General features: G+C 34.4%; 1 protein-coding gene across 1 annotated transcript in view; it reads left to right on the forward strand.

Moving 5' to 3' along the window:
• CACNA2D1 (calcium channel, voltage-dependent, alpha 2/delta subunit 1) overlaps positions 1–17,480 on the forward strand; it is a 480,749-nt gene that overhangs the window by 273,832 nt on the left and 189,437 nt on the right. The window contains exon 5 of the mRNA XM_008568138.1: positions 15,015–15,056. Within this exon, the coding sequence (XP_008566360.1) occupies positions 15,015–15,056 (42 nt within the window). The remainder of the gene's footprint in view (positions 1–15,014; positions 15,057–17,480) is intronic.

The raw sequence follows: 17,480 nt of genomic DNA on the forward strand, positions 1-17,480 counted from the left end.
ATTAGGTGCTAATACATTCCCTTCATTCTTCTCACCTAGATATTGACTTTGAAATTGTTTGGTTCTTTAAATGCAAAATATTTTTCACACTGAGTTTCTTATATGCTAGGAAAGAAGTTAATATGATCAAAAGATGGGTACGTTGATGTGTTCCTTTGTTCAACAACACATCTGGAATCATAGCTTAAATTGTAGGCAACTCTAATTGGCTCAGCTTCTTTGCAATATTTTTTCTCTCCACTGAAGTGACACCAGCCTCTTATGATTGAAATAACTTCATTTAGGCAAGTCCTGATCAGTTCATCCTCTTTTTACCTCAATTTCTTGTTTATGCTTAAATAAGATAAATGTCTTTTTTTAATATTAGGAAATTTATATTAGAGGTTTTCATCTTCTCTTATTTTATTCTTTCTGTATCATTATATCATCAAAGCAAATATATTCTGAATACTTAAGTAATGGCCTTGATTAAAATTGTATAAACAGTTTTAAAATAATTTGAATAGTAAGTAATAACATTAATATTAGATATATATAAAATCCTTAAAATATGCATAGTTCTTTCACATAAATTATAACATTAGATTATTTTTGCAACACTCTGAATTCGGAGTTCTTTGCCCAGGTGATAAATGAAAAGAGAAAACAACTTTGGGTAGATATTTTTGCTGCCACAGACTAAGAACTAGGCCAGTGAAGAGAATGTAGATTCTCTAACTTGTTATTCAGTACACAGGTATTACATCATTCTGCCTTTCCTTGGAACAACTTTGTATATAATTTTTTGAAAATTGTTTAATATTCTAAACAAACATATTACATTTTCTAGAAAAATTATTCATTATGAAATTAAAATAAATTATTCATAAATACATGCTTGAGGAATGAAGCTCAGTCCCCAGAATTCCCTTTCCCTGCCTCTCCATTTTTTAAAAATACGGACAACAATGTTATACTTCTCACTGTGTATCGGAGACAAAAAAAAGATTACTCAAAGCAACATGAATGCAATGAGAAGCCTGAAGGGACTGCATCTCAGCAACTCCTCTTTTAGAAAGAGAAAACTGGGTACAGCCCCAATTCAAAGTTAGCTTCTGAGGGCCGGCCCATGACTCACTTGGAAGAGTGTGGCGCAGATAACACCAAGGCCATTGGTTCGGATTCCTATATACAGATGGCCAGTTAGCTCACTTGGGAGAGCCTGGTGCTGACAACACCAAGTCAATGGTTAAGATCCCCTTACCAGTCATCTTTTAGAAAAAAACCCAAGAAACCAAAAAACAAACAAAACCCCACAAAGTTAGCTTCTGTTTTTATTGTAAAGACAAGGAAGTTTCACAGGAAAAATCAGTTGATTCGATCATTTCAAAAGGACACAAAGAGATGGGCAAAGTGACAAAAGTTATCTATGGCTAAGTATAGTTTAAATAATAGAAACTAGTAACATCACTTAAATTAACAAGGTGACACTCCAAAGTACAATTTCTGAAAAGCTAAATTGAAAAGACTAAGATCATTATCTAACCTAAATTATAACCTCTCCCCAAATAGTTTAAGCAAAAGTTACATTCTTATGATAATTGTCTCTAAAGTTTCTACCAACAAACAGCTTGCCCTTAGCAAACATTTTTTCACATTTTTCTCTACAGCAATTCTTTCAACATCTTTTAACAACAGTCGGTATGTTAAATAGTCAAAGTACATAATCCCATCCCTAAACAGTGATTAGAATAGATTAGATGGGCTTTTGCCACGCTATCTGTGGACTTTTGTCCCCTGGCTGGAGACTTTTGTTTCATGCATGAGTTACCTAAAAACCCTATTCTAAAAATCAGCTGAGAATCAAGATTTCTAACCCTCTACACAACAGGTAAAGTATACAACTTAACTAGGACTATGTTGAGAGTCTTTTGGATTCCTGGAAAATCTTTTGGATCATTGCCTTTGGGAATTAACATTTTAACAATTAGGCATGTTTTAATTAGAGACAAGTTATCTCGGAATCAATGAATATTTGAATTTAAAAAGCTCTTTGAAATATAACTTAATTACATACAGTTGCTAAAACTAGGCTAATGAAATATAGGCTACTAGGAATTTCTGTTTCCAAAGAAATTATATATTATTTAGAAGGAATGCAGTGCTTCTAAAATGTCTGAAATTATTTCATTTATTTCTTCTACAGTAGCCTTTCTTTGTACCATGCAAAATTATTTTTACAGAGAAGTACTACAAACTTAAACTGTCATCTGTCCCCTATAAAAAAAACACTAACTTCTACTTTAAGTACAAATGGATGACATTTCATAATATTAATGAAAGATAGCAGCAGTTGATCCAGAGCAGTTAATTTATCTCATAATGGAAAGGTTGCCAGTCTGGTAGGTATGAACAGGTTGACTCAAGCTCATTTGAAGATGTTTCTATCTCAAACATCTATCCTCAGAAACAGCTATTATTTTTCAGGAATAAATGAATATATTTTGATTTGACCTTTCAATACAAAAAATAAATAATGATGTAGAGGATCTTCTTTGTACAGTTTTACATGCTTCTCCAGGAATATGTCCCAGAGATTTCAGATAATAAAAAGAAAAAGAAAAGAAAAGCTTTGCCTTTTTCAGAATAGAATGATGTCTTTTTAAGTTCTGTCAGGTGTTCACATTAAAAGAGAAGCAGACTAATCAAAGAGTCACACAAAAAAAATAGTGAACTTGGCTGCTAGGTTTTGTGTGATCTAAAGCAAAATTGTTAGTGGAAACATTAGAACATAAAGGTGGAAAGATTCTGGAGACCCTGTTTGTCAGCCGACTCATCATTTTACAGGGGAGGAACCAAAGCCTGGGGACGTCAATGCTTAAAGTCTTTTGTTGATTTAATCATGTGCTCAGTAAATATTTCGTTCTTTTTTTTTTTTTTTTAAGATGACCGGTAAGGGCCGGCCTGTGGCTCACTCAGGAGAGTGTGGTGCTGATAATACCAAGGCCACGGGTTCGGACCCCATATAGGGATGGCCGGTTGCTCACTTGGGAGAGTGTGGTGCTGACAACACCAAGTCAAGGGTTAACATCCCGGTCATTTGAAAAAAAAAAAAAAGATGACCGGTAAGGGGATCAAGCTCCCACTCTGCGCATGTATGAATCTTGGCCTGAGGATTATTTCTAGAGGCCAGGATGTGCAAGCATGACTGTCCTCAATCCATGGCAACTGGTGTGGGTAGATAGTATCCCTCTCCTCTTCGTATGTGACGGTTTTGAACGATTTTCTGTATAGTTTCGCGGGGATTCCAGAGGAACTGAGCCCTAGTTGCCCACTTGCTATTTAACACACCTTGTATCGAATTTCTTTGCCTTCGTGTCTCACCTTTCCACTCTTCTATTGGTGTTTCCTGGGATCATATCCCAAATAAATTACCCATGCTCAAATCCTAGACTCAGTGTCTACTTGGGAAACCAAAGCTTAAACAGTGCTAAACCAGTCCATGAAGACCTTTTCTGTAGAGCATAAAGATAATTAAGCAGATGATTCTTAATTATCTTGTGAGGGAGGCAGGCTTGTTTAGTAGTCATTGGCACCGAACTTGTGATGGGCCTCAGGCCAGGCACAGAGCACAAACAGGACCAAGACATGATGTCTCACAGGGTCAGAAAAGTGAACACAGTGTGGTGTGGTCAGTGTGCAGACTGAGGAAGGGAGATCTTATAGAGGATGAAGATACCAGAAGGTTCTGTGAAAGGTTTTTAGAGGGGTATCTAACTTGGACTTGAAGTGGGAAAGCTGGGGAAGTTTTTCACAGCAAGGAAAGCTTCCTGGATACATGAGGGGTGGAAAAGCTTTATTCCACAGTCCCAGTAGAAAGTGTGGCACATTCCCCTCTGCTTTAGAATTTCTCCCAAACACATCTCCTTCCCTCTCCCATGTGTTTCTACCTATAAGAGGAGGCAGACCATATATGTGTCACTCTTAGCTCCATCCTTTAGCTTTTCTTTTGCTCTTTCAACCCAATTCAGGAAATTTACAGTAATCATTTTCCTAATGGGGAGGAACATCCCTTATTCCATGTCCCAAGTTCTTCTAACTGTGGCTCATTGTTTAGACTTCCTAGCATTGTCTTATATATAGGTTGAGCATCTCTAATCTGAAAATCCCAAATACTCCAAAATCCAAAACTTTTTTGAGCACCAAAATGATGCTCAAAGGTCATGCTCAAAGGAAATGTTCATTGAAGCATTTCGGATTTTTGGATTAGGGATGGTCAACAAATATTTCCAAATCTGAAAAAAAAAATCCAAAATCGAAAATGCTTCTGGTCCCAGGCATTTCAGATAAGGGATACTCATGTGGATAAAGTTGTCTATTTTGGGGGCCGGCCTGTGGCTCACTTGGGAGAGCGTGGTGCTGACAACACCAAGTCAAGGGTTAACATCCCTCTACTGATCATCTTTTTTTTTTTTTTTTAATTATCTATTTTTGAAATTCATGAATCTACTTCTATCTTAATGAGCCTGGCCTTTAAGACTACTGCCTGATAGGAGCTTAGTAAAATAGCCAAGCTAAACAATGATATATTAGTTTTCACTGGTATTCATTTTCATCTGGAGTGTTGTCTTAATAGTGGGGAGTTGGGATGGAGGAGAGAAAGGAGTGGGGAATCCGAAGAGCTACATGATACCAGGTTTATGAAATTTTTATCAATATATATTATTTTCATAAAGATCATACCGGGCCGGCCCGTGGCTCACTCGGTAGAGTGCGGTGCTGATAACACCAAGGCCCCGGGTTCGGATCCTATATAGGGATGGCCGGTTTGCTCACTGGCTGAGCGTGGTGCTGACAACACCAGGCCAAGGGTTGAGATCCCCTTACCGGTCATCTTTAAAAAAAAAAAAAAAAAAAAAAAAAAAGATCATACCTATTGCACATCTAAGGGATTTTTTAAGATTTAAATGATAAAATATATGTAAATGCCTATTCCATAATAAACACATAATACTGGTAAATGTTTCTTGACCTCTCCCTTCCTTCCCATCCTGCATAGCCCTACAAACTCAATGGAAATTGAATTAAATTGACATGGTGACTGCCAGCTTAATGTTCTTTGAGGCTCTAATTTTGGCCAGATTATTTTAAACTCAGTAATTCGTTGACCATAATGTAGGTCTTTATATTTTGTTTTAGAATGATAATTTTCTGAAGTCAATAATAATGAATTTGGAAAGGCAGGGGTAATATTACCACTGGACAAATTAACATTACTGTATTGCTAGGACATCATGTATTGTTATGATCAAGCCCTGTTGATTTGATCATGAGTCAAGAAAATCTGTAGGCTGTCTAAGTAAATAGGAAGAGACATAAAAAAATATTTTTGTGGATTAAATTTGAATGCTTTATATAATTATACTGAAAGCTTCCTTGGAGTTACAGATTAAAGGAGATTAAAGCAAGTTTCTCAGCATTATGGTTGTGTTTGTTTAGTTCTGTACTAAGGTTCTTAGAAGATTCAGTGCCTGAAGAAAATAATAAATTTACCTTGTCATATTCTATTTTTTTTGCATTTTTCCTACAGTTTAAATTGTATATTTATTGCTGTCATTTGAAGCACTAAAAGAGCTTACAGGCAGATTCCTATTAAAATTTATCATATGAAGAAATAAATTGATATAGCTCTTAATGTTTAATAGAAATTGATCTTTTTTAAAGTTCAAGAAGCAAGGAACTCTGAAATCATAGTCCACTTGGAATTTCTCCTTGGTTTCCTGTAAGAGTGAATATTGTCTACATTTTGACTTATTGAAACTTTTTAAAAACTGTATACTTTTTCTCTACTGTGAAGCATCCATTATAAAGTGTGTATGCATGTGTGTTTGTGTGTACATGTTTATGAATGTGTGTATTTTTGCTAGCATTGAATATACGCATAGTAGAACACTGTATCTACTCAAATTGGAATAATTCAATCCTCACCTTTTAAAAAATTTGCTTGTTTTATGTAGATATAGAAGCAGTGAGCATTTCCTTTTGGTGAATATTATGAATTTTTTTTTGTCTAGGGAGATCTTTCCAATTGTGTCACCAGCATCATAGTACATCTTTGGGCTAGAGTGCTTGAGCATCTTTGCTATTAGGTAATTAAAAATAGTAACGACACATGGATCTATTATCTTTTGCTTTGATCACTTCTCTTAGATGGCTTGGGCTTGTTGATTGGTTAATGTGCTGGGCCAGTTATTAAGTAATACTTCAATTTACAAGCACCACAATGGCAACATTAAAAAAAGCAAACCATAATATTACAAACACACAATGGAAATTACATGATGAATAAATGTAAACCAATGTGTGTCAGAAGTATGCTTGCAAAAGGCCAAAATTATTTTCCAATTTTGTTATTCTTCCAGTAAGCTAAAGAAATTAATATTAAATTAAATTCACATTTTAATACAGGCTATAAGACAAAGTTAAAAGAACAAATAAAGTGAATGTATGTATCTCAAAGATTATTCGACAATCTCTTTATTATTAGGTGAGCTATTTAGAGATAGATAAGGAATTTACTGTCTCTAAGAAGTAGGTCATTCTTGCATTCCTGACAGTACATGGGAGGTACAAGTACTTGGTTAGGGATAAGAAGACCTATGTTAGACTAAGTTTAACTACTGTTAGTCTTAGCTTTCTGATACACAAAATTGATGTTGATAGTATCTAACTCACTGGTTTATCTTTAACAATCAGGTTCTCAAAAGAAATGTGTATTTAGGTCTCTAGCACAGGGCTTAGCATGTGTACAAAGGTCCATACATATTTATTCTTATAAATGAATACTGAGAGTTCAGAGAAGAAATAGATTATACTTTTTCATTATAATCCATAGATCATTGGACAACACTTTAGTAATAGTATTTCACTTTTATCTTCTTTAATAGAAACTGTGATATTCAAGCATATAATTAATTTATACTTATTCCGTTTTTATATTAACAGTCATTTATAAAGGGTAATGAAGAGTTGATGGAAAGAAACTGATCCAAATAATTTTTAAAATGGTAATGATTTGCTGATAATACTACTCACAAAAATATTAAGTTGGCACCAAATGATTTTTGAACCTTCAGGTATTAGTACTTCTAACATTAGAGAAATGTTAGAAAAATATTAAAATGGTCTGTCTCTATATGTGAGCTAAGAAAATTTTGATCACCTGGCTTCTTTGATTTTTTTTTTAAGCTTTGGCTAGAATTTTAATTTTTTGACAGAAGTTTCATGCCAAAACACATCTGGATTTTATTCCATGAATCATCTTTGTCACATTTTGCAAACCACTTCAATGTGATTAAGAGAAGAGGGACATACAGGGGGAGAAAAGGATAATGAAGGAATGGGATCTCTAAGAAATCAAGAGAGGCTAGCATCCAGGACACAGATAAGGGAATTAGTTCTAGAATACTTATTTTCTTATAATGCCTCTAATAGAATTAAAATTCAAACTAATAATATTGACTATTAGTAACAGGAAATTAGAATAGAAAAAAGCATTGTAGGGAGTGTAGTGTTTAAGGTACTACTACCAGTTGAAGATAGTTAAGCCAAATTCTAACTAGCTAAGAAAAAATAAATCATTGATCCTACAACCAAAAAGCCAACAAATGGAGGTAGCCTGAATGATTTTGGTTTTAACCTGCTCAGCTTTTGAGACCATAACTCCCCTGGACCTGTTATTACAGGCAGAATAAAATGGAAATGAGATACTGTTATTGAATAAACTCAGGCACAAGTGCCTAATTTCTGTGGTCAGAGAAGTGGGGTGGTATGATTTGCTAGCCAAACAGAATCACATTATTTGATTGGGGGGAAGAAACAATTTCCCAGTACAGTAGAGTTTAAGAACAGGAAAAAATAATTACCAAACAAAGCAAATCCACGTGTTTATTATAGTTTTTAAAACATGAGAACCACTGACTTACTACTGCTATAATTTTCTTTAGCAAGATCACACAGTTTGGGTGCTGGAACAGACAAGCAAACTTTTAAGTTGATACAAGATAGCTCTGCTCTCTCTGCTTCTACCATCTTGCAATGTGAGACCCCTGGGTCATTGTTGCCACCCCCAGATGGACTTTGGACATCCCAGCCTCAGAAACTAAGGCCCTGACCAGATGTGTTCCCTGGACTTTGGACTTCCTCCAAAACTAGCAAAGTATATGCTGCTTGGGCGGCTTTGACAGAGAGAAGGACATAAAACAAATGGAGTTCATGAATATACAATTTTTATTGTACACAGTAGTAACATCCAAACTTCAGAGACTAGACGGCAGAATAGACGGTCCCTAGCGTCACTCTCTCCCACAAATCAACCGATTTACAACTATAAAAACATAACATCAAGTGCATACAGAATGGGGAGACGTCCAGGAGAGGAGGCAGAAGCTCTGCCGAGACCACATGCCCTGCGGGGCCGCCACTGCGTGATCCAGCAGGTAGGCTTCACCGCAGGCACCTGGTTCCATTCCCAGCCCGGCCTAGTGTGCACAGAGCAGGGTGATGTCTGGCAGGGGAAGCGGGAACTCTGCGGGGATCACACCGCTGCCACACAATCCAGCAGCCCGGCCCAGTGCGTGCAGAACGGGGAGACGTCCAGCGGGGGAGGCAGAAGCTCTGCAGAGACCACACACCCTGTGGGAGGGCTGCCGCTGGGTGATCCAGCAGCAGGTAGGCTTCACCGCTGCCACCCGGCTCCATCTCAAGCCCGGCCCAGCGTGCACAGAGCAGGGAAACATCCAGCATGGGAGCTGGAAGCTCAGCAGAGACCACACACCCTGCAGTAACGCCCCGTGACCCAGCAGCCCCGCCGAGTCAAAGCTGACCAGAGAGGTGGCTCCCCTGAGAGGCCCAAGACCTGAGGCAACCACACACGCAAGGCACTAGTGGCCAACTGAGCAGTCGCTGAGGTAGCCATACCAAATTGGCAACCCCAGCAACATCTTAGTCAAACAATAGTGTCAAACCTGTGGACTGTAAAACCCCCTGCCACAATGAATAAACATCAAAGAAAAGATACCAGAAATATGAAAAATCAAAGTATACCACCAACGGGTAATAACTCTCAAGCTCTAGATCCTATAGAACAAGAAGCCCTTGAAATGACTGACAAGGAATTTCAAGTGATAATTCTAAGGAAACTGAATGAGATACAAGAAAACTCAGCTAGACATCATGATGAAATGAGGAGAAGTATACAGGACCTGAAAGAAGAAATGTACAAGGAAATCAGTGCCCTGAAAAACAATGTAGCAGAACTTGCAGAACTGAAGAATTTATTCAGCGAAATAAAAAACACAATGGAGAGTTTAACCAGCAGGCTTGTGGAAGTTGACTGAACTTGAAGATGGGCTGTTTGAAATAACACAGGCAGACAAAAAAAAAGAAAAAAGAATCAAAGGCATTGAAGAAAATCTGAGAGAGATATCAGACAACCTTAAGTGCTCAAATATCTGAGTCATGGGTATTCCAGAAGGGGAGGAAAAAGGAGATTGCATTGAATTACAATTCCTTGAAGTTGACACGACAAGCGAACAGAAAGGACATTGTCGGGTGGGAGGGGGGAGATGGAGGAGGGAGGGAGGTTTTGGTGATGGGCCACAATAATCAACCACATTGTATATCAACAAAATAATAAAAAAAAAAAAAAGGAAAAAAAAGAATAACAAGCTTGTTAGAGAAGCTGAATCATTACAAATGACAGAAAAGTTTTGCAAAAATAAAAAAAAAAATTTTTAAAAATAAAACGGGCCTGGGTATGTTGCAGATCTATTACTAAAGTCACTTTTATTAAAAATGCCCTAGTAACAAATCCTTCTGTAAAGTGTTTTATTTCTCTATATTTTGTTTGTCAAGTTTGAATGTTCACATATTGTGTTTTCTTTCAATAAGTGCATCTTTAATGTTCAAAAAATAAATTCCAGGCTTGGGACTAAAAAAAAATATATGTTAATACAGGTTGGAGTTTTTCTAGGTAGGCAGGAGTGAATGAGGATTGATGTGTAAAGGGTTGGAAAGAGTGTTTGGAATCATGGAGAAGTTTGGAGCACAGCATCACATTTAGTGGACAGGATGCATATAGAACCTTGTGCAGTAGGCTTTCTTATAAATTATCTCATTTGGTTTATCAGATTAAAAACAACAACTAGTAGTAATTTGTTAGGTGGTGGATCATGTGCAGAACCAAGGGTATAGCCAAGAGAAGAGAATTAGTAAATTGGACAGGAAGTTAATCTCTACCTGAATTTTGAATGTGTCATATATTTCAGTTGTTGACTATAAAATTCTAATTTTCAATATTCTAAGTTTCAATATTTAAGCCTTATCCCTGGCAACATCTTGCTTTCATTATAGAAGCTTTGTATATATGCCTCAGATTTTTAACATAAACTATTCATCAGAGGTTGACTTTTATTAGGAAAGTGGCATGCAAGGGACTGTCACTCACAATATACATTTTTAAGATGGAAAGGTCTGTTTTGCTCAGATTTAATTTTTGACTCCCAGTAGGCACTGGGAGACTAAAGTAATTTATCTCTCAACTTGCTAGGGGATGTTTTAAATTTCAGTAAGCAGTGGTATTATATTAGCCTGAACCATTTGGGTAAATTTGTTTAAAGGAGAAAATAAATAACTAAACTACTCTGTTAAAACTCAGAAACAAAACCATTTGTTCTTGTCATCTGGTGGTGCTTAAATTATGAAAAATAGATCTCCAAAGGTTTAACTAATCCATGAATCTAGTTTGAGGCTGTTTCTGGCTTTATTCTATCATCCTGCACATAAGGCGCTGAAAGACACTGAAAACCTCTGTGTTGGAGTGTGAAATACCTTCCAAGATGATGTTGTTTTAATAATTTTCATTAAACCATTTAGGCAGAAGGATAACAGAGGAACGAAATGACTTGATGCTATCATTTGTGCCTACAGTAATTCATTTATGTGCCATAGCTTTAATTAAAGTATTAAATGATACTGGTGAAACTTTATAGTTTCTGGAGTAGGACTGAAGGAATTTTGAGTGATAGTTACGGTGAAGTGACTAAGAAACACGTGCTCAAACTGATTTTCGGGGAGGGAATGTCTCGACTGTCTGAAATTCTTAATTTTCACCTTAATTTTCTATTTTGATACTAGAAAACTTTTGGTGTTAGTGGTCCTGCCATCTAACCATAATAAGAGATATTTTTCATATATAGCAGGTCAGAGTTACTGGCTCAGCTGTGTCAACTTTTTGTCACAGATGAGTTGGATGGTGAGAACTTGTTCCTGATCATCATACTGTAGATATTATTCATCTTTGTTTCTCCAACCCATTGCACAGAGAAGGTTGCCAAAATAATTGTTGAATGAGTGGGATGAGGCTCCCTCTGTTGATTGTGAGACCCCCAAATCTTCCTATGCAAAGTTTGAGTGAGATGGAGGCAGGGGACTGGGTCAAAGAAGGAATTCATCTGAGGCTTTTCCCTTTTCTCCTTTAATTCCACCCCCTCAAGACATTTAACTGCTTTTGCAAAATTTCTTCTCCTAATTTTCTTTTACCAGAGTTTGTTTTAACCCAAACCCTTATTTATAAAAACATAACATAGAATTCAGTTGATTCGATGTGAACTTTCCTTTATTCCTGAGAATTGTCCCATATCCCAATCCTGTTAAGATTGGTTCTGGATATATTTTGGGGATTCAGTGGTTTGAATCACTCTAGTGAAGACTGATTTAGTTTAACATATCTGTACATATCTTAATATATATTTTTATATAGCAGAGAAGATAGCTAAACATGAATGTGATATGAAAGAGAATTACTGCTTCACCAAATTATGATTTTTCTCAAACTTAAACTTAAAATCATTTTTGAGCCGAATGATCATGCAACTTTCTAAGCAAATGTTACAAACAAATCATTGAGATTTTCTACAAGGAAACATGATAAATTGAGACTGGAAAAATATTAGTATATGTTTATATGAATTCTCTGAGTGGCATTTATTGTAATACCTTATCTCCATAGAGGAGAACTGGTTTGACAGAGTAAATGCAAAGTTATAGTTTCTCCAAAACTATAATCAGGAGATGCCCTATATGAATTTGTTCTTATTAATATTGATCAACTGAGTTTTTATCTTAGGAAAAATAAGGGAATAATGAAATGTGCATGTTATTGATAAAAAGATTGGGGTTTGAGAAGTAAGATGTGTCTATAATAAGTGAAGTAAAAAAGAAATGTTATTAAGCCAAAAGCAATACCACATTTATTGGTGGGGAACAAATTTAGTTGTATGGCTGTGTACATAATCAGTCGCATATTCCACTAAGGTCTGTGCTGTCTTCTTAAAATGTGACAACCTGTCTAAGCATGCATATTTGATTAAGTGCTTCATTATTTTGTTGTTTTTATAAAGTCACATTTTTATTCTTTTCTGCATTTGTATTTTGACTCTGTTAGAAATGAGCATTGTATTGAGAAAGAGCTCTTTAAAATAGAGATATATAATACCCATTTACAAGGAGTATATGTGTTTGACATGCAATATAACATTATGATTACTGTATTTTTTCCTTTGATTTGCTTAAATAAAATTAGTTTTTAAAATTATGTCATCTGAAACTCAGAAAGCCTTGTGTAAATGCATAAAACTTAAACTGTCGAAAAAACATTTTCAATAACAGATTTAGAAGCAATACAGAGGTTCTGAAAGAAGAGCTAAGTAAAAGTTTTGTGTAAAATATAGTTCAGTTAAAAAGAAAAACATTTGAAAATTCTCAAATAAACTTAGATATTCTTTTATTTTTAATTATTTTAATTTTATTTCATGCACAGATTATCTCATCAGGATCAAAATGCTTAGTTTGAGTTAATACTAGCATTTCTTTATCATACATATGGTACCATATGTGATACCCTTAATCACAGGTTTAATAAATACCTAAGACAATTTATTTATGTGTGACCATGTATCACACATAGGAAAAAAATTGACTAATCAATTTAGTCCATTAGCTCTAGTACTATGGATCAAGTGTAATGCTATACACATAGGTTGTTTTATATAATTGATCTGTACCCAGTATTTTGCCTAAAGGGTAGGAGTACATATATTTAACTTATTTTGTATCTTTCTTGGCACAACAGTATATGCATATAGGTATTCAATGAATATCTGTTGAAAATAATGATGCTGAGCTGCTTGAATTTTAACAAGCTTCACCTTGTTTTCTACATATTACAATTCTGTAAATATAAGCAAATAGATGGTAGAAAATAAGGTCTAAAATGAAGATAAACTTCTTCAGTGTTTTAACTTTTGCTGGAATCCACATTCTAAATTGAAAATTGTCTCCTAAGTATAAATTACAGAGTTGCAAGTGGGATCAATAAACTAGTAATTAGGTTTGGGTCTCAGGTGGATTTAGAAGATTCTCTTGTTTTGTGTATGTGATGAGTTCTGATTTTGTATTTTAACTGTTGCAAAACTGATGCTATAAAAGTTTCAGGAATTAGAACTTTTATGCATATCAAAATTCTCTAGCTACTTAAATAATTCTTTAAAAAAATCAACTGTGATAATTTTAAAAGTTCTATTAATTGTAAATGAAATGAGTTCAAACTCATGGGTTTCATTCAGCACTGCGAATCATATGTTGTGATATTTACATAGTTTTTGCTTTGTTTGGTCTTCATAAAGAACTGTATTTTATAGATCTTCAGTCTTATGGTATGTTTTCTCAAAAATAAAAATTAAAAGAAGTGGCGGGGAGAAAGATTTCTGTGGCAAATAAATTAGGAAGCCAGACAAGATTTATTTTCCTCTAGGGGACTTATAATGTACAATCGTACACTGTGGCTCTGTGAAGTCCTGCCAAAAAGAAACAGTTTCAACTTTGTTTATTGTTTTCTAGAGTTATATGAGCATGAGATCTTTTTCCTGTATAATGTCTATTAATATCTTGAAGAACTAGTGATTTTTTTAATACACTTTGAGAAGCACTAATTTAGTGAATTTTTCCCAAGTAATTATCTTTTTCTAAAAAGATTTTGTGTATTATGTGTTTGCATTTAATAAAATTTTCGAATGTCTATGTTTGTGGATGTTTAAGAGGCACAGAAAAATGCATCTTCACATCATTCTCAATTTACTGCTATTATCATTTGGAAGGTGGACTATATCTTCAGTCAATTCATGAGGAGATGAAAGAGAAATCAGTATAAGTGGAATATTTTTACATTGTACAGAATAAGCCTCAGAGACACAAAGAATAGGAATTTCAAATTCCTTGACAGTAATTTTCATCATTTCTTTTCTATTTTCCCTCTTTAACACACTTTGTATCCCTTATTTACACGTATGGTACAGTTCAGCAACACTAATGGCTAGCAGAATTGTCTGTATATATTTATTCCTGCTAAAGAGCCAGTGCTAGTTCACCACTTAGCTAGAATATGAGGATATTAATGTGTTAGATAATCTGGTGTTTTTTTGCTACCTGAATTCCTAACAGTTTTTGATCTTTTATCTGAATCTCATGAGGAAATTTCTGCTGATGTTGTGTAGATACACATTTCTTCAAGAATCATTTCAACACTGTATAAATGTGTGTGTATTAATCATGGCTTTAATAAAGTGCTAAGAAGACACTTAAATTACATGCTTCTTGAATTATCCTGTTATTATTTAATGTGTGCATATGTGTGTGTATAACTTTTCTGACTTAAGAATTTTTCACTTTTTTTTCTTGACAAATGTTTCTAAAACCTACACCGAGATATTTTTCCTAGTGCAAGATGTGCTTTTCTAATACCACTGATAAACTGTTGTAATATGTTCTAAGAAAAAATATAGGTGAATCTTTGTGGAATATACTGTGAAAGAAATATTATGGGAGTTTATTATTTAAAATATGCATTAAATGTACTCTGTTTGATATGATGTTTTCTGTTTTTATTCAAATCAATAAAACTCTCTCTTTTTTTGTAGAGCAATGAAGTTGTCTACTACAATGCAAAGGATGATCTTGATGTGAGTATTAAAAGTTTTACTTTAAATTCCAAGAGAAACTTAGTTATAATGGATGATTGGTTTTATAGAACAAATTGGAGTTAGCAGGTATAGTTAAGAAAATGTTAGATAGCAGAAGCAAAATACTAGCTAGACACACAAGACAATGATGAATTTTAGTGCTTATGTGATTTTTAATAACTTACTTTTGGCATGTTTGTAAGTAGAAATGCCATGTTTCTCTGGATCTAAACTCCCACTGTACCCTATCCAACTTCAATCCACGGTACTGACTTAGACACTCTAGACTCCATTAGCAAGTTTGAAGAGAGAGGTCAGATCCCATCCATCTTGGTATCTTGGCTCCTATCACCTGGGTCACCATGCACATCTGCTCTGGCTTAAACTGCACACACCAGGGAGAACCATTTACTTCAACTACAGTGTGAATGGTACCCAAGAAATTGTGCAGCAACTGGCCCTGCCTGTCAATCTGAAATGTAATAGTTGCTTAATATGCCTCTTTAAATTAATGACTCTAATGTGCATATTAAAATGATTTAAGAACATGGGATATTTTAGCACTAATGAATTACTAATAACTTCTGCCACATTTGGATAGACATTGAGGAGCCATTTTAATTACTTCATTATGGTGGAAACATTTTCAAAATTATAAAATAAAGGTTACAGTTAATTTTGAAAATTCTCATTTTTGACTATTTGCATCAGAAAAAATATCTAGATACACTTAAATATTTACATAAAATATTTGTTGAGGGACCACCTATATTTTAGGTATTCTAAGAACTTGGGGTCTATCAGTGAATGAAGCAAATATAATAAAATTATTATATATCATCCATATATCTTTTATATGAATATAAAATATCATATTCCTACACTGTGGTATAGAATTACTTCCAGTAATTTAGAAGTGGAATGTGAAAAAAAATACATAAAACAAGTAGAGCTGGTCTTCAAAACAAACAAATAAATATAGTTCTGTGAAATGTCACAGCCTCCCAAGTTACACCACTACCATACTGAAAACCATAGTTTATTGAGCATTAAATTTGCCTGCATACTGCTAACCACTTTATACAAATTATTTTCCTTAGCTCCTACAATAACACTAAATATGAAGGAGGTTTTATTTTCTCCAATTCATAGATGGAGAACTAAGATTGTTTTAAAAAGTATTTTCTTTCCTCTAGACACGGGTGTTTTGTTTGGGATATCTTTCCTCTTATACTGAGTATATATGTCATTTTAATGATGTGAGAGGCTTTTTAAGGACAAACTGTCCACTGACACAAACTATTTTAATGGTTTATTGATTGGAATCAGAATAAACATCAATTTTGGAGGGATGTTCTGTTTCACCATTTGATATTTAAAAAGTATATGGTTATTTAAAAATGTATGCAAAATATTCATCAATCTTCCTCAGGGTACATAAATGGCAACTTTTATTATACACTTGATTTGTAAAACTAAGGCAAAGATTTTATAATAAAGTAGATAGACTGACATGCAATTCTCCAATTAAGTGTTGCCTAAAGATGATGATACCGATACTGCAAATGCATTGTTTTTTCTCTAAACTAATAAGTTACAATTTTTATGTCAAATAAGTTTTATTTACTTAGGTTTGCTTATTAATTAGTAAGTTTTTTTTTATTTTACACCAAAATTGGCCATTTTTTTTTGTTGTTCAAGATTTTAACAACCATATGCATACATGTAAATGTGACTTTTTAGTAAGTACCACAACTTTCAATAACAATGCTTCAAAGTATATGCACCCATTACAAGTGGAAAAGTGCACACAGGCTATTTGTAATACTTGAGCTGTGTTCATTATTTTCTTATATAGTTTGTCTACATATTCAAATAAAACTCTCTGAGAGAAAGAAAACAGAATTTGTGTAGGTGAACTTACTAAACCTGCCTCGCTTTTTGCCTTTTGCCATCCCAAAAAATGTATACTGTGGGTTATAACTATGCCTATAAATAGGATTCAGTCTCTTTTAGGACATGAGGTGAACTTTTGCAAATTAAATCAAAATCCTATAAATAGCAAAATATCAACATTTCAATTAAAACTTAAAAATGATCAGTATTTGTAGAAATTTCCATTTCTTTATATATAAATAATAACAGTGCCAGAATAATTTTCAGAGTGTTCTGTAGTGGAAAAAGAACAAGAATAGAAATCAGACTAATTCATGCCCCAGTCTAGTCCTAAAATTATGGTCTCCCACAGGGCATTAAAACCTGGTAAAATTCAAACTGTTATTCTCTCATATAAGACATGATACAGTTGAATGGGTGGATCATAAAGTTCATTTTAGTTCTGAATATTCTTGGATTCTAGTGAAAATATGTACTTTTGTATAAAGAATATACTTACATGTATAAAGAATATGACTCCATTATAGA

Source organism: Galeopterus variegatus, unplaced genomic scaffold (assembly GCF_000696425.1).
Source record: "Galeopterus variegatus unplaced genomic scaffold, G_variegatus-3.0.2 Scaffold0, whole genome shotgun sequence".
NCBI classification, from domain to species: domain Eukaryota; kingdom Metazoa; phylum Chordata; class Mammalia; order Dermoptera; family Cynocephalidae; genus Galeopterus; species Galeopterus variegatus.